The sequence below is a fragment of the Osmerus mordax genome, chromosome 4 (genome assembly GCF_038355195.1).
Source record: "Osmerus mordax isolate fOsmMor3 chromosome 4, fOsmMor3.pri, whole genome shotgun sequence".
NCBI lineage: Eukaryota > Metazoa > Chordata > Actinopteri > Osmeriformes > Osmeridae > Osmerus > Osmerus mordax.
In genome coordinates, this window is record NC_090053.1 from 18306089 (window position 1) to 18323541 (window position 17453).

Genomic DNA, 17453 nt, shown 5'->3' on the forward strand with positions numbered 1-17453 from the left:
CAAGTTTGTTAAACTTGGCAATCGATGTTTTATAAGTATTCCGTTTGAAAAGATGTCGTCCAAAAAGAGTATTGGAAACACAGAGGTAAATTGACTACATTAACTTTATTTTAACATTTGTTTAGTCATTGTATTCTAGTTATAGTCGTTTCGACGGTTTAAGATGATCATTCTCAAAGTCGTGATCATGTTTCCCGTCAGCAGTTACTAAGCAAAACATAATACAGTACTCGCTAGATGTTCTCCCGGTCCTCTGGCCACGCAGGTGTTACAGTAGACTAAAGCAGTAACAACCTTCATTATTACTAACTTGCTCGTGCTGTCTTACTGCTCGTGTTGATCTGAATTGCAGTGCTACTGTTTATTTGGTCATTTAACGACGTTATACAGCAAACTAGCCATTTTGTTAACTGGCGTGCACACACAGCTTCTAATCTGTTTGGTTAACCTATTTGTTACTGTACCACTGCTATTTAAGTTGTAACCTAGATAATCAGAGTTTTGACCTAATTCCCCATATCAAGTACCTGAAAAGGAGAATTCCACAGAACCCAAAATATCAACATGTGAAAACCAGGCTGGATACAGGTAGGCTAAATGTCCTCAGATGACTATTGTAAAGGATACCATGTTTCTTGCAGTAGGCCTATACTAGTTAGATCTAATTGTGAATATACGTATTCATATTATGTTAGAATGAATGTGGATTATTTGCAGCATGTAGTTGAATGTATTTTATTTGGCAGGATGCAGCCTGACAAAGTACATGGAGAGGCTGGAAGAAATCAAGAAAAGTAAGTCCACTTTTTGTAAAAGAAATTATATTTGTAGTGCTGTAATGATTGCAATGACTTGACAAAAGCCTTGAGGATTCTTCAGCTTACTATGCTAATAAACAACTTTATTTGTGAATAAGTAGTGCATCACATGGCAGACACTTACCAGTGATGATAACATCAGAATATATTCTACAAGTCAGATAAATACAACAGGAACAAGTAACAACAATATAAAGGTGTAAAATGACGATTAGATATATTCTAGTGTAGGTATTCTTGCACAATAACATTTAATTTGTCTTATTGTTTAAACTATTGCGTAGACAAAACACAAGTCTGCATTTGTACTAGACCCAGGCTTGTTTGTGGGACACATGTATCTAGACCCTCAAAGCATGTGCTTTTCACAAGAAGAGTTCCAGTACAATATCAATTTCCTTTTGGTGTTCAAGTCTGTACTTTCAGAGGTACACCGGAGAAGCCCTGTCCTACTGATATTTTACAGCTTGGTAACCTGGTCAACCACGGTGAATAAGCACTTTGTGCCTAGTGGCCATTTTCTTTCTGGCTCTACGATTTCTCAGGGATAAGTAACACTGATTCCTTTATATAACTTTGGGCCGATTGTAAAGTTTTCGACAATAATTTCTCTGTGGGCCTTGATGAAGGAGTTGTTAGGCTCCACTGTTGAGATGCCAACAGGGGCTTTTGACAAGTAAGAGAGTGAGATAACAAGGTCTTACTTTGGGTCACCTCAGTGCCAAGGCCTGTGTTAAAAGAAGGGTGAGCAGCCTGACTTGGGCATTGGGTGTGGTAGAGGTATGCCTGCAAGGCGGTATGGACGCCAATACTGTTGATTTGAGCTCCAGAGATATTTTGGAAGGATTACAGGAAGAGGCAAAGCAAAAATGTGACATGCAAGACCCAGGTGGGTCGAGATTGAGTTAGTAGACAGAGAATCCACATCAAAGCTGTTTAATGTTGTTAAGATATGTGGGAGAAATCTGTTTCAGGATTAACTTAATATATCCCTTTTTAGATTACAGGTACAGAAAGGACGAACTCTTCAAAAGGCTAAAAGTGACAACATTTGCACAGTTGGTAAGTGAGAAATGATGCACTCATTCTGTGAGTCACATTCTAAACAACAAATATTCTTTTTAGGATTCGTGAAAATCCTCGAAGGAAAGTTGACTAAATTCAAATGACCACCACAACCCTCTCTCTCTACCAACGCACAAACAAGCTTATTCACGATGTACATGATGTTTGAAGTACAGTAGGCAAATGACTGCTAACAGGTAGAATAGCTGTTCAGGTTGTGGCTGTGATAGTCATGCTAAATGTTTAAATGGATGTGTAACAAGATTTGTATGAACATATTTGTATACTATTTTGCTTGAGACAGTGTATTAATCATCTGACTTCACGTGCCAGACGGCTTTGCGATTGGTTTTGACACCAGTAATATTATTTCTTTACGTACATTTTCTTCTTCGAACAAAATGATTTTGAGAGGCCTTTTAATGTAGATGGGTGAGTAGAGGGGTATCGGGATCAAGACTATATATCTGGTTACAGTATTCAATAATTGAGGGAGTCTTTGTTACAAACGTACTGTCATTTTGTCAGGTTATTCAAGTGGCATCGGTATCGGAATTGAATGAAAGTGTGAATGAAGATGAAACGCCAAGGCTTGAAGGTAATGACTGAACTCTTTACAGTTTCACTGTTGATGTCTAATTACCTTCAGTATGTATGCATGAATATGCTCAATTGTCTTGCAATGCTAATACAATTCAATACATGTATCAGGCTGGAGTGAACCGTTTTGTCAGGTTTATTTAGAAGTAACAGGTCACGAGTGTGCTGACCTAATGTGGATGGTTTACCATAGTGGTGTTTTTCACCCCACCAGACAATATGTCCGTGTTTTCGGAGCCTGAAATAAAGCGCCTGTCTGAGAACACGGACGGTTCTCCCCTGCAGTACCCCACACCCGCACATTTTCTTGACAACAGCAACAATGCGGGGGATGCTGGCTTTTCTCCAAGGTCGACGCTGCAAAGGTAGGGTTTGTAGAACCAAACTAGATTACACAACATTGACAGTCAGCTAAAGACAACTTTTCCTTGTTTTTTTGTCACACAAGTACTAGCCTATGTCCTTTCGTCATATACAGACTATGCAAACATCTGCTCCTTCCTAAATACTTGGATATCTACACCCTTATTTTTATTTATTCCGTCCATCCTTCTAACACATTCATATATGCTGCCTACATACACTCACACAGACTGTAAATAACTATGAACCCTAAACTCAGCTGTAACCTCATCCCTGTCTGAATTCAGCCCCACACATCTCATCGTGCCATTTTTCTTTTCTTAAAAAACAAATTAAGAATCTCCTGTTTCCTGCCTATGGGCAGGCAAGTATTAGCTGTCCTTTGCTTATCTGGAAGTGTGACATGGCATAATGTCAAGTGTGTTTGAACGCCATTGGCCATTTACTGAAACAATCACTTCTACCCCTACAGTGTTATAAGTGGTGTGGGAGAACTGGACCTGGACAAGGAAGATCAAAAGGTCATTCTGACGCCCTTGTCCAGTCATCGGGAAACAGACACACGGTACCCTGACTGTCCTTACCTGCTGCTGGATGTGCGGGACAGAGAGCAGTACGACCAGTGCCACATCATCAGTGGTAGGTACACCCCATGAGGTGCAGAGAATTCCAATTAATTTGGTTTCATAGAGATAACTGGCCATTACGTTAAATAGCAATCTATTTACAATCCTTTAAATTACTTGGTCAGTTCTTCATTTAGTTTTCTTGGTGCTATAAAACTAATAGTAGTTCAAGGAAAACACATTTTTCTCACCGGGAATCATTATAATCTCCATTATTCACAATTACAGTTGTGTTCTTGTTCTTTTTAACTTGTTGCTTACTAACTTTCCTTTTTTCCCTGCAGCATACAGTTACCCCATTGCCACCCTCTCAAGAACAATGAATCCTTACACTAGGGAAGTGTTGGATTATGTATCCTTGCACTTGTATACAGTTTTCCAAAGTTTCATATCTAGGGATTCTGTTCTTGATTAAATAAATGTGCTTGTCAAGAATCAATCATCATTAGAGATGGAAATTCCTGTGGTAAAAAAATTAAAATAAACTGGGTAAATGGATGTTGAACTTTACATTTGGATTGGTAAACCCTTGACAAGAGTGTGTGTTCAGAAAAACGCCTCTGGAAAGATCATCATAGTGTACGATGAAGATGAGAGGATGGCCAGTCAGGTTGCCACCACCATGTGTGAAAGAGGTTTTGAGAATCTCTTCATGCTGTCTGGAGGTAAACTATTGCATTTGATTTTTGGGGGTTGACATATCCTAAAGGATATTTGCCTTACACCGATTAGCCGACATTGTTGCTTAACCATGGTGATGTTTTGTATAAAAAAAGTGTATAAAGATGTAGTTTGCGAGCAAAAGTGCATCCCTCCCAACAGAGCAATTTCTGATAATGTTACATAATAAGGTACGATTGCTTTACAGTCAGAATAATGACATGCAAACATCACTTTGTGTACACATTTTTTGTGGCGCTGGTTATTTCAGTTTTGGGCTTAGTGTTTCATTCACACTCTCCTCCCTCCCGTCTTCTAGGTCTCAAAGTGATAGCTCAGAAGTTCCCTGTCGGAATGACAACAGGCTCCATTCCGGCCTCTTGCCTGCCGTCTCCCACAGGGTCAGTGGTTGGCCGGAAGCGTTCCACGCCTCGCCAGGTCTTTCTGCCAGCAGAGAGGAAGTGGAGGTTCTCATCTGACGACCTAGCTAATATTCAGCACTACCTGGAGGAAATGCTTGTCCCAACGAATCCCAACAGTAAGGACACCAAACTTGTGTTACATTGGCAGTAAAGGAAAGTTGAGAAAGGTTGTGTTCAAACTGAAGTTGACTAAATATGTGGAAGATGTTTAAGGAGTGACAATATAAAAAGGTTGAATTATAAAGGAAAGAAGTTAATCAACATGAGTATCACTTTGTAGCAAGGGGTAGTTTGAAAGCATTGTTCTTGAGGCTTTTTTTGTGCAGTGACTTCCAACATTGAACCATCCTACCAATAGGTGTCACTACACTATACCACTTAAACCACTTTTTTCCTTTGTTGACTTGACTTTTCAGTTCTTTTACTTGTGTGTTTCACAGGCCGTCTCAGCAGTCGCATGTCGAGCAGCAGCACGCTGTCCAAAGCTTCTAGTGCTCGGAGTCGAAAGAGCTCTTCTTTAGCTAGCCCTGAAAGTGCAAGATCCCAGAGCAGCAGACCCTGGAAATAAATGTAACATCCCCCCCCCCCCCCCCCCCCGGACGTCACTTCCCCCAATCCACTAAAAATACAAATAAAGTCTACGCTAACACTTCACATGAAGAGTTTTCATAAGCATGTACGACACCATTATGAACATTCATTACACCTTCGTGTGTGTGGAATATATGTATTTGGTAGTCAATAGCTATTGTTTTACTGTGTAGCATACATCTGATATGTTCTAGGGGAAGGTTTCTGGCAGTGTATTCTGCCTGGCTACAAACAGACAAACGCAATGATACACTATGTTGCATTATTCACTGGGGCTAACGTCATTATTTGTTACAACTGAAAACTGTTAAAATTGCTTTTGCATATCGGTTTCAAACAACATCAAAATAATGTGTTATGAATGGTTAAGCACTCACAAGGGTATTAGGAGTGGTTTCATAAAGGTGTCATGAATGCTTATGAAGACTCCCTTTAAATTGTAAGGGCTTATTTCAGTATCAATACCTCAGTGCACTTCCATGAGCCGCCATTACCTACTGTCGTGATACCTAGTATAGGGGAGCATACCTTCACTGTGGCAGCCCTGAAAGCTTTTCATCTGTCCTTGTTCAGTTATTCAAAGTACATACCTTGTGTGGTGTCTGCAGACACTGAAACCATCAAATGGCTTTATTTGACACCCCTGCCCTATAGGCCTATATTTTCAAAGTGTGTGGTGGATTTATGTTGGATTGTAAATTCGATTTTCTTCTGGAGAAGTCAATTTAAAATGTTTTGAATCTGTCATATCAGAGTAGGACGTCACCTATGGCCAAAACATTGAATGGGAAATTGAGGAAAATTGTTTTGCACTGAATTAACACTAATTTATAGATGACACTTAAAACCCTTACCTTTTTTTGTATAAATACATGCATTTGTTTTGCTAGTTTTGTGAGTTTTGCACAAAAGGTTTGCCCCAGTGTGTGTTGTAGATTTATTCCAAAAACACAAGACCAATATTATTGTGTAACACATTCTCAAGAAAGTAGAAAAGGAACAATATCAATGGAGAAATTATCTATCTAAATTGTACTCTATTTCTACATGTTCCTGGGGATTGTTTATGCATTCATGCAGTCATACTGGTTAATGTGGGTGAATTCAGTTTTGCTGAGAACACATAGGTATTATGATATGGTGGTCATGGTGGCTTATAAAGCATCACCACTGGGAAACTTTTAAAATGTGAAACGTGATATGTGACCTGTTTTGTTTGAGTTTTTTGTCATTTCAGTTTTTGTACCAGGAAAAATTTAAATTACCACATCACTGGGTCTTAAAAAAGTGCATGTACTGTAATGTTTGGGGCTTGAGAGATGTATTTTAAGGTCTGACCTGTGGTTTGTGTATGCTCGAGTGAGAGAGATATTCAGAATTTTAAAAGGCTGCCCTTTCTACTTGCTGTACCTGAATGAACTCATCAACGCTTGTCATCTAAAAACTGTTTTGACTGAAAACAGTTAATTGCTTTTGTACATTACTGTCAAATAAAATGCACAATCGTATACTATACACACTGGATTGCTCATTTTGAAATGCATTGTATGGTGTTCTGTTTGGCCAATGGACAAAGGAGGACAACTTAAAATATTCTCATAAGTTTGTTCATTAGTCATTACAGCATCACTTCATGGGCGTTCTTTCTATTTTACCCCAATCAGATGTTAGTAAGTGTTGGCATTGGTGTGCTCCATGATGGCCATTAGTGCCAGCCAGGTCTCCTTAGCAGTGGGGATGATCTGATTGGCGGGCAGGATAAATCCATAGCGACCAGTATCTCTCAGCTCAAATGTGTAGGAGTACTTGATGCCCTGGTTGTAGGCCCAGTCAATGGTGTTGCCACTGGCTTGATCTGGGAGGAATCAAGCAAGTCATTTGTGGGGGAAGCCATTTTAATTCAAAGTCAAGAATAATAGCAACATCTTGAATGCAAAATGGAAATGATAGGAATTACATCCAGTATAATACACCTTTTTCCAATGCTTTACAATAGGTCTACAATAAGAAACCTGGGGTGAGATGGTGTAAGGGAATGTTTGATAGCCTACTTACAGATGATGTTGATCATACTCCCGTATCTGTAGGCTGTTCCATACAGGGAGGCCAAATCAGTGACGGCTTTTTTAGCCAGTTCATGCTGTGGATATATCGTAAAATAGCTTATAATTCATGTGACAAATGCGTTAATAAAAAGTTTCACATGCAGTCAATAGTATTGTACATTTTATGTTGTTTGTACTGTACCAGACTTGACTGGTACAGTACAAACAACTGGGAATTGTTTCTGGGAATTTAACCAGCTGTTCCTAGCTCAAACTAAACAGTCAACCCTCCTATCAGAAACCAATAGGGTTGAGAAAAACATCTGCTGGACCCACCAGCTCTTTCTGGTCCTTGGCAGAGGTACTGGTGTAGCCATAAGGGTAGAGGAGCATCTGGGAGTAGCTATGGATGGAAAGGACCGCCTTGATATTGCCATGAGCCTTCATGAAGTCCACAATGGACTTGATCTCAGGCTCAGAGTGAGCAGTGGGACCATGGTAGGTCTCATCACAGGGGTTCCCACTGGAGCCGGCAGCTGGGTAACACATGGTGGATGGTTGTCCAAATAAATGTCAGGGACATTCTAACTTGCTTTACAGTCATCACAGACCTATACTGTATCAGACAATTCGACATACTTCCAAAACCGGCTTCCCAGTTCCTATTGGCGTCAACTCCAACACAGGAAGAACCAGGATTAGGCTTCCTTGTTTTACGCCACATGCGGTTCTGTCAGCATATTGGCCCATGTTAGACAACTTTGTTAACAGTCTGACAATGTCTGTGCACTCCAAAACAGACAGGGAATCAAACTTTTACTAACTCACATTGGTATGAGTGAAATGATAGCCATCAGGATTGACCACCATCTCCAGAAGGATGTCCATTCTGTCCAGGATAGCAATAAGGGCAGGATTATGTCCATAATCAAGCACAATCTGTCCATGAAACATTTAACCAGTTACTATAAAGTATTGTATAGTTCTTGGGAGGGCAGGTGATGAATGGGTGAGTTTTACTTTAAATGGGAAATAGTTATCATACTCCCTTCAGAATTATAGACAGGGACAGATCAGGAGGACAGGGAACAATACCATGAATGAAATACTATGTACAGGGTCATAGAAAGGACCTACAAGATTGTAAGTCTTCTCTCTAAAGTATATAACTTTTTTTTTATCAGAATTTGGTCACCTTTTTGGCAAACCATGCACCACTGGCTGGAGTAATCCACTCTCTGGAGTGGATGCCAGTGTCAATCCAAATTGCAGGACGGTTAGTTCCTCCGGTGCTGAACTAGGAGAAAGAAAGGAAATAGCTTGATATCCTCCTATTAAATAATCACCCCTGATGTTTACAGATATATTAAACACAAGCTTTCTTATCTTTTAACAGCTTACCTTAAGCACATTCAATGGACGGCCCTCATAGCTCTGGCCAATCACAATCTTGCTGACCAATGTAGGGTTCTCTGCCACAAGCATATCCTGGAAACTATAGATCTGGTGAAAACACACAGCTTTTCATATTGGCGCCAACAGTCCTTGGGAAACCTTAATGTGCATGGGATATGACATGACTTTGGTCTTTGGTACAGAAGAAAAGTGAACAACTATTGTACATTTTTGGTGATGTGGTGTTTACCTCATCAATGGTGTGATAGTTTGCATAGTCAAAGTCATCAGTAGTCTTGGCTGCATGGGAACTTCTCTGCATCTGTCTCTCCTCTTTGTCAATGTCAGCCTTTGGCAAAAGGGCAGAAGGGTGTTGTCTCATATTCAACCATGGGTAACTCATTGACATTCAAATAATTTACCTTTTTACTTTATTTCAGAAAAATTATCCGTAACTGGATTGGGGGTTACACTTCAACTTACATACACTTAAAATCCTCGTATTTACTATTCAATTCATGTTCATTCGAAAACAAATGGTAGAGTCCATTCCAATTACCCCTTACCAACCTGCAGGTCCTCGATCATGATGGTGTACTGCACATCCCAGGCCTCCAGGTAGGCTTTGACGGACTTCAGGCTGTGGAAGGGAACTCTGATGTCCACAGGGGTAGCAACATCAGTAGGCCCCCTCCAGACATCCAGCTGGGAATGAGAAGGAACACATGGTTAATCTAAAATGCATATAAGTAGTCTACATTTTACAGTGTTTCACCAAAATTCATCTGACTGGTTGTGTGTGAATTGAAAAAATGTTCAGAAGAGGATTGTGCAGATTTCACAAAATGTATTGCTGAACATTTGGTTGCTCTGAGTTTATTATTTTAAACAATGATTCAACATCCATACATTTCCACTGATAAATTAGCGGGAGTTCCTGACTTTTAGACAATCAATCATTAAAATATGGCAACAAGATGAGAGAGGAGAGACAGTTCACACCTTGTGATAATATAGCCATCTTTTCTTGTCATTCATTTCACACATGATGATATGAACACACCTGAAGCTGCTTCATCTCAGACAGGTCCTGGATGACAGTTAGTTGTACCTCATCCTTCACAATAACACGAAGGACTTGATCCCTTCAAATACATCACAAATGTGAGACTAATTAATTACGGTTGGACAGAGATGTGACTTCAGTTACGATGTGTTTCATCCAGCAAGTCATTTGGAAAGCCTACTAATGTCACTAATTCACTCACCCCACAAAAGTTTTCTTGCTGAAAACAGCCACCAATACAGTTGTCAGAATGAGCAGTCCCTTCATCTTGCCAAGCAGAGTGATGCCATGAGTTGCCACTACCTTTTATGCCCTGGCCAAATAACCTCACCTTGACCTTGCCTGATAAACCTGCTGCTGTTTTTCCCACACATACCCTTGTGTAACACTTGTGTAGCTGGCTCTGGTCTGGATCCAGCTGTGCCTCTCCTTTTCCATGTGCTTTGCGAGTGAGTGTTTGTGTTTACATTTACATTTAGTCATTTAGCAGACGCTCTTATCCAGAGCGACTTACAGTAGGTACAGGGACATTCCCCCCGAGGCAAGTAGGGTGAAGTGCCTTGCCCAAGGACACAACGTCATTTTGCACGGCCGGGAATCGAACTGGCAACCTTCAGATTACTAGCTCGATTCCCTAACCGCTCAGCCACCTGACTCTCGTACTTAATACAATCCTAGACAACAATTACAATAACATATTTTACTAGGATGATTTTCCTAATTTAGGTATGTTTAGTATTTGTTAATACACCTGGTTGGCAAATCCAAATCAAATCACATCAACAACATAATAATTTTAACAAACCTATCAAATGTCCAAATTGCATGTTTTTTTTTTAATTGTTCAAAACATCACAGCACAGCTGAATAATGTGTGTCAAAAAGAGATGAAGGAAGGGTTGTCTAGAAAGGCTCAATTGAACTATGGGTTCTGCAGCAGAATCAGGCCTTCATAGTACAGTGGTGAGATGGAAGCCACTCTTCAGTAAAAGGCTCATGACAGCCCGCTTGGAGTTTGGTCAAATGAATTATGTGTGCAGCGACGCTCACCATCCAACCTGACCAAGCTTGGATCTGCAGAGAACAATGAGAGGAGCTTCCCAAATACAGGAGAACCAAACTTGTAGAGTTATAACCAAGAAGACTCGAAGCTATAGTTACTGTCAAAAAAACTTTAACACAGCAAAGGATCTGAATATATGTATTTTTTATACGATGTAAATGTAAATGTAGTGTTACTATTTCTTACGGGTTATGAGGGAAAAAAGCTATTTAGTCGTGTTGAGTTGCAGGCTGTGATGTACCAAAATTACTTTAAAGGCTGTAATGTACCAAAATGTGGATAAAAGGAGGACTCTGAATACATTCATATTGAACACTTATCCCCAAACAATTGTAAACCCTCATTTAAATACAAATTTTACAAAAACACAAATGATAAATATTAATTTTGGAGTGAACACACATTCAATTTTTTTGTCACCATTCCCAAATCATCCAATCTTCACGAGTGAAGCCAGCTGGCAGTATCCAGACAGTTCTATATATTTTTTTCTGACAATTCAAGCTTTATACTGTGAATGCATACTTTTATATAAATGTGTCCTCTAAACTGTGGATAGTTCAAGTAGGACAAATGTTAATCATAGAGCACAGTGCAAATGAGCAACCAACATACTGTATGTTATAGTGTGGGAGTGAATCATGGCACGTCATTAGTTCTACAGTGTGTCTCCATTATGCTTTGTTATTAAAAAAAAATCTCAAGTAAATTTAATTTAAAAGAGGACTAAGGCGGGTAGAAGATATGTCATTTATTGGTACATTAAGGTTCTAACCCTACAAAGAATGTTTCTCAGATGTGTTATCAACCAGTGTCATTATAGTGACCCCCTTTAGTAAGTGTTGGCATTGGTGTGCTCCATGATGGTCATCATTGCCAGCCAGGTCTCCTTAGCAGTGGGGAGAATCTGATTGGCGGGCAGAATGAAACCGTAGCGACCAGTATCTCTCAGCTCAAAACCAAAGGAGTACTTGATGCCCTGGTTGTAGGTCCAGTCAATGGTACCGCCGCTAGCTTGATCTTAGAAAGAGAGAAAAAAAAATAACAACACCTGATACAATGGAGAGCAAAAAGTCTATTTACATTTTTTTGTGATTTAACTGGATGTTGAGAATCATGTAGTCAAGGTGAGTTGATTGGTTGGCCTGAGAGGGTGTGCATGTTCAATTATGTGCAGTTGGCGGTTTAAATCTGATTCTGATTCTGATTCTTTACCAATGGATATGTGGTACTTACAGATGGTGTTGATAATGCTACCATATCTGTAGCGGGTGCCATACAGGGAAGCAAGGTTATTGACTGCCTTACTTGCCAGGGCGTGCTATTGGAAGAAATAAAATACAATCAACTATATACTATGTAAAATGCTTGTACTAAGGTTAATATAATGGATTCTTAAATTATTAAGAGGTAAAAACTAAGTCACTACATAGTAATAGCTATAGCTTTGCTATAATAGTAAATAGCTATAGCTATTATATATTTAGTAGTTATTAGAAAAGTGAAACTTCGTTAGCATTGAGGTGTCCTTTACACCACAAACCCACAGTGTGCCTTCTAACCCTTCTGTTTTCATCTCCACAACTAACACTTGCTTAACAATGTTTTACTACAGATGTTTGTATGCAGTGACATGGTAGTTTATGTAGCCTGAATGCAAAGTGAATGTATATTCAACAAATGATTATCAATGGCTGAGACAAATTAGAGTAGATTTTTGTCTCTGCTAGACCCACCAGCTCTTTTTGGTCCTTAGTGGGGGTTGAAGTGTAGCCGTAGGGATAGAGGAGCATCTGGGAGTAGGCATGGATGGAGACAAATGCCTTCATGTTACCATGAGACTTCACAAAGTCCACAATGGACTTCACCTCCGACTCAGAGTGAGCAGATCGGCCACTGTAGGTCTCAGAGCAGGGGTTTTTACTGGACCCAGGACCTGAAGTACAGTAGACATGACAACAAAAGAGAATTAACAATGTTACAACCAAAACATTCAAGTACAAAAAAACTGCAGACTGGTATGACCAAACCACAACAATGGACAAAATAAAAAAATGTCACCATTTTGTTGAAGGAGAACATCCAGTTGGATGTAGCAGTGCAAAAGTGAAGTGATAATAAAACACAAAGAAGAAAAACTGCACCTTCAAAACCAGCATCCCAATTCCTGTTGGGGTCGACTCCAACACAGGAGGAGCCACTGTTGGGCTGCCTGGTCTTACGCCACATGCGGTTCTGAGTAAACAGAGAATGTCCCTGGAATGACTCGTGGTTCGCTAGTTTTAATCTACTTCATGACATAACTAGGTCAGACGGCAAACCTTATTCAACACCAATACCTAGCAAATGTCAAATGTACCGAATATACTGCTCATTGAGAAACACAATGTATCTATATATCCCTGCCCTTATATCATATCCAGTGTTCTAGCATCAAGGAACTCACACTGTTGTGGGTGTAGTAGAAACCATCAGGGTTGGTCACAATCTCCAAAAAGATATCCATTCTGTTAAGGATTGCGGTGAGGGTGGGGTCACTACCATAGTCAGTCACGATCTACATGGTGAAAAAAATATCATTTGATATTTTTATTTATTATATATTTTCAGAGTGGTCATTTAGTCATGTGGAGACGAACAAGGACATGGTGAGATATACAAATGCAGAAGCAATTGCAGCAATGGAAATGAAAAATTGAAAGTTCAAGGCACCTTCTTAGCAAACCAGGTACCACTGGCCTGGGAGACCCACTCCCTGGAGTGGATACCGGTGTCGATCCAGATGGCGGGGCGATTGGTTCCGCCAGTGCTGAACTGGGAAAGAATAAGAGATAGAAAAAGAGAGAATAAATAGAAAGCGTCCATGTAATAACAGTTTCCATTAACTATGTAAATAATGCTAAGTCATGTGAAAAGGCTGTGTTAGAGCAAACAAATATTAACACATTTTTACCTTGAGTACATTCAGGGGACGTCCCTGGTAACTCTGGCCAATGACAATCTTGCTGACCAGTTGGGGATTCTCAGCCACTAGCATGTCCTGGAAATTGTAAATCTACAAAGAAAAAGGACATAACTCTCTGTTCAACATGTGGATTTCAACTACAGGCATTTCATGGCATGTGTCAGCAGTGCATGTCATAAATATGTCATACAAAGTAAATTAACACTTGTTACCATGTTCTGCTTCTTACTGACCTCATTGATGGTGTGGTAGTTAGAGTAGTCAAATGCATCAGTGTTTCTGGGCTCGGCAGCGCGAGAGGCCATCCGCATTTGTGTTTGCTCCTCATCCAGAACAGCCTTCCGAAAACAATGACATCAATGTTGTTATGGTGGGTTGCTACGAAGACTGCGATGAAAAATGATGACGTAATCACTTGGCATTCAGACCAATTATTGTAACTCTTGTGACAGAAGAAAAGTCGTCAAGCTGCAAAATTCCAAGTCTCACATTTGAAGAGGCACATTTCAGGACTTGACAATGTGGGGGTGGAGTTTGCAAGTCTGTAGTCTTTCGCTCTACTCCTTCTAAGTGTTTGGAGACCCCCTACCAACCTGCAGGTCCTCGATCATGATGGTGTACTGCACATCCCTGGCCTCCAGGTAGGCTTTGACGGACTTCAGGCTGTGTAAGGGAACTCTGATGTCCACAGGGGTAGCAACATCAGTAGGCCCCCTCCAGACATCCAGCTGGGAATGAGAAGGAACAAACATATTGACTCGTCATCATTTATGGCTTGACAATATGTGAATGACATATTGAGTACATGTAATTTTTAAAATACATTTATTTGAGTGATTATATAAGATGTGTGGCCCATTGGCTCTGCAATCACAACGCACATGCAGCATCTCCATCTCAGACAGGTCATGGAGCAGAGCGAGCTGGGACTCATCCTTCGCAGTGATACGAAGGACTTGATCCCTGTGGAGACACCACAATGTCAAGACCTTGGCCAATGCTAGAGATCATATTGCAAGAGGGAAGTTGAGAGAGACTGTGATTGCTTAAAATTAGTGCTGTCAAACGATTAAAATATTTAATCGCGATTAATCGCATTAATGGCATAGTTAACTCGCGATTAATCGCAATTAATCGCCATTTTTATCAATTCTAAATGTCCCTTGATTTCTTTTTGTCCCATTATTTTTTCTCATTTCAATGCTCTTATCAACATGGAAAAGTGGATTGGATTGCTTAGTAAGTGCAAATGTTTTTTTTTTTATTGAAAACAACATTGCAACATTGCCTGGCTTTGACGAGGGGGCGGAGAATTGGCATCAGCTGTGTGCTTGGCCATCAAGTGGTATTTCAGACAGGACGTGCTGCGATGATAGCTCAGTTCACAACGACAAAACACACAAATCAATTTGGTCTTGTCAATGGAACCATTTGGCAATTTTTTTAAAGTAACCTTTCCATTCAGAATCTTATTGGAATCCATTTCGGCGTCTCGCTCGTTGCAACAGCATGTGAAAAAAACTACAAAGTTTGCCAGGCCAAAAAGAACGTTAATCTCGCGATATTTTTTTTTAACACTGTTAAAATGGGTTTGCGTTAACGCCGTTAATAACGCGTTAACTGACAGCACTACTTAAAATGTGTTGCATTCATGTATGTTGAGAAAACTCTGCTAAAGAAATGTAAACATTCTTCTGAAGATCATCTAGTTCTTTTTATTCAGAATAAGTCTCAATGAAAGATTTTGAAGCTAACACCTTCCCTAAACATTACAATAAACATATAATGTATCAGAATCATTTGTTCTTAATCCTAAATGTTATTAGTGTTATTATACCTCTCACTAAACAGTCCAAAATTATAGTTTTGCAATGAGGTTTTACGGATTCCTGAAGCCTTTCAACTCTCTACGAATGCCACTTACCCCTCAAAAGTGTCCTTGCCGAAAACGGCCACAAACAGAGCGATCAGAATGAGCAGTGTCTTCATCATGCCCAACAAAAGTGGATCTATAAATTGTATATCCACCAGCTTTTATGCTTGCAGTGTGATGACACTGACCACAGCCTTGCCTAAGGTTCTCGACGTGTTACACCTGCTGCTCAGTTTCCCACACCAGCCAGGACATACTGTGAAATGTTGGTTGTTTGTTGATAATTTTCCATTTCTTTTCAAATTTGGGGCCAGAGAATATGTTCTGCATGACTTATAAACCAAACACCTTTAGAGCTAGTATATTGCACATATTAATGATCCTTTCCTTCATTAACAAATGTGAAAAAATGTGAGTGGTTAAATTAATACTTTTAAAATTTTTGTAAGTCAACTGCTGTGCTCATGAGGTGTTTCTGGTGCACACCACATTATGAGGCAGACTGTTTTGATCAAATTTGTGTCACGTAATGAATTTACCTTTTTACTTTATTTCAGAAAAAATCTCCGTAACTGGATTGGGGGTGAAATACCCTTAAAATAATTGTATTTGCTGTTCAATTCATATTTAAAAACAAATGGTAGAGTCAATTACAATTACCCCCTACCTACCTGCAGGTCCTTGATCATGATGGTATGGAATGAAAAGGTACACATGGTTAATCTAAAATGCATATAAATAGTCTATATTTTACAGGGTTTCACAAAAATGGATTTGAAGGTTGTGTGTGAATTGAAAAAAAATTCAGAAGAGGATTGTGCAGATTTCACCAAATGATGAACATTTGGTTGCTATGAGTTTATTCTTTTAAACAATGATTCAACCTCCATACATTTCCACTGATAAATTAGCGGGAGTTCCTGACTTTCAGATCATCAATCATTAAAATATGGCAACAACATGAGAGAGGAGAGACAGTTCACACCTTGTGATAATATAGCCATCTTTTCTTGTCATTCATTTCACACATGATGATATGAACACACCTGAAGCTGCTTCATCTACAGACAGGTCCTGGATGACAGTTAGCTGTACCTCATCCTTCACAATAACACAAAGGACTTGATCCCTTCAAATACATCACAAATGTGAGAATAATTCATTACGGCTGGACAGAGATGTGACTTCAGTTACAATGTGTTTTATCCAGCAAGTCATTTGGAAAGCCTACAAATGTCACTAATTCACTAATTCACTCACCCCACAAAAGTCTTCTTGCTGAAAACAGCCACCAATACAGTTGTCAGAATGAGCAGCCCCTTCATCTTGCCAAGCAGAGTTATGCCCTGGCCAAATAACCTCACCACGACCTTGCCTGATAAACCTGCCGTGTGTAACACTTGTGTAGCTGGCTCTGGTCTGGATCCAGCTGTGCCTCTCCTTTTCCATGTGCTTTGCCAGTGAGTGTTTGTGTTTAATACAATCATAGACAACAGTTACAATAACATATTTTACTAGGATGATTTTCCTAATTTAGGTATGTTTAATATCTGTTATACACCTGGTTGGCAAATCCAAATCAAATCACATCAACAACATAATAATTTTAACAAACCTATCAAATGTCCAAATTGCATGGTTTTAAACAGTTCAAAACATCACAGCACAGCTGAATAATGTGTGTCAAAAAGGGATGAAGGAAGGGTTGTCTAGAAAGGCTCAATTGAACTATGGGTTCTGCAGCAGAATCAGGCCTTCATAGTACAGTGGTGAGATGGAAGCCACTCTTCAGTAAACGGCTCATGACAGCCCGCTTGGAGTTTGGTGAAATGAATTGTGTGCAGCGACGCTCACCATCCAACCTGACCAAGCTTGGATCTGCAGAGAACAATGAGAGGAGC

General features: G+C 39.8%; 3 protein-coding genes across 3 annotated transcripts; 1 reads left to right on the forward strand and 2 right to left on the reverse strand.

The window, feature by feature from the left end:
- The first annotated feature begins 48 nt into the window (after positions 1-48).
- Positions 49-5136, forward strand: cep41 (centrosomal protein 41). The gene is made up of 11 exons (XM_067235042.1): positions 49-85; positions 525-588; positions 747-794; positions 1819-1880; positions 2412-2481; positions 2698-2848; positions 3319-3485; positions 3757-3824; positions 4023-4137; positions 4452-4670; positions 4995-5136. The coding sequence occupies exons 1-11, from the start codon at positions 53-55 to the stop codon at positions 5120-5122; spliced, it is 1125 nt and encodes a 374-aa protein (XP_067091143.1). The 5' UTR covers positions 49-52; the 3' UTR covers positions 5123-5136.
- A 1619-nt stretch (positions 5137-6755) lies between these two features.
- LOC136941790 (carboxypeptidase A1-like) lies at positions 6756-9918 on the reverse strand. Its single transcript, XM_067234388.1, has 11 exons — positions 9854-9918; positions 9649-9730; positions 9156-9290; positions 8836-8934; positions 8592-8693; positions 8386-8487; positions 8019-8129; positions 7830-7920; positions 7527-7726; positions 7201-7285; positions 6756-7000 (listed from the first exon to the last, which is right to left on the reverse strand). The coding sequence occupies exons 1-11, from the start codon at positions 9916-9918 to the stop codon at positions 6813-6815; spliced, it is 1260 nt and encodes a 419-aa protein (XP_067090489.1). The 3' UTR covers positions 6756-6812.
- A 1532-nt stretch (positions 9919-11450) lies between these two features.
- On the reverse strand, positions 11451-15674 carry LOC136941678 (carboxypeptidase A1-like). Its single transcript, XM_067234226.1, has 11 exons — positions 15604-15674; positions 14561-14642; positions 14273-14407; positions 13913-14017; positions 13668-13769; positions 13427-13528; positions 13161-13271; positions 12859-12949; positions 12451-12650; positions 11951-12035; positions 11451-11734 (listed from the first exon to the last, which is right to left on the reverse strand). The coding sequence occupies exons 1-11, from the start codon at positions 15669-15671 to the stop codon at positions 11547-11549; spliced, it is 1269 nt and encodes a 422-aa protein (XP_067090327.1). The 5' UTR covers positions 15672-15674; the 3' UTR covers positions 11451-11546.
- Between the last annotated feature and the right edge of the window lie 1779 nt (positions 15675-17453).

Bases quoted from the DNA above. Each gene is read 5' to 3' on its own strand.
- cep41 (XM_067235042.1), top strand. From the start codon at position 53: ATGTCGTCCAAAAAGAGTATTGGAAACACAGAG. The intron at 86-524 runs GTAAATTGACTA...CCCCATATCAAG, and splicing joins AGAGTATTGGAAACACAGAG to TACCTGAAAAGGAGAATTCC. The intron at 4,671-4,994 runs GTAAGGACACCA...TGTGTTTCACAG, and splicing joins TGTCCCAACGAATCCCAACA to GCCGTCTCAGCAGTCGCATG.
- LOC136941790 (XM_067234388.1), bottom strand. From the start codon at position 9,918: ATGAAGGGACTGCTCATTCTGACAACTGTATTGGTGGCTGTTTTCAGC. The intron at 8,694-8,835 runs GTAAACACCACA...TGTTTTCACCAG, and splicing joins ACTATCACACCATTGATGAG to ATCTATAGTTTCCAGGATAT. The intron at 7,286-7,526 runs GTGGGTCCAGCA...ATATATCCACAG, and splicing joins CCAAGGACCAGAAAGAGCTG to CATGAACTGGCTAAAAAAGC.
- LOC136941678 (XM_067234226.1), bottom strand. From the start codon at position 15,671: ATGATGAAGACACTGCTCATTCTGATCGCTCTGTTTGTGGCCGTTTTC. The intron at 13,529-13,667 runs GTAAAAATGTGT...ATTCTTTCCCAG, and splicing joins GTCCCCTGAATGTACTCAAG to TTCAGCACTGGCGGAACCAA. The intron at 12,950-13,160 runs GTGAGTTCCTTG...CTGTTTACTCAG, and splicing joins TCTACTACACCCACAACAGT to AACCGCATGTGGCGTAAGAC.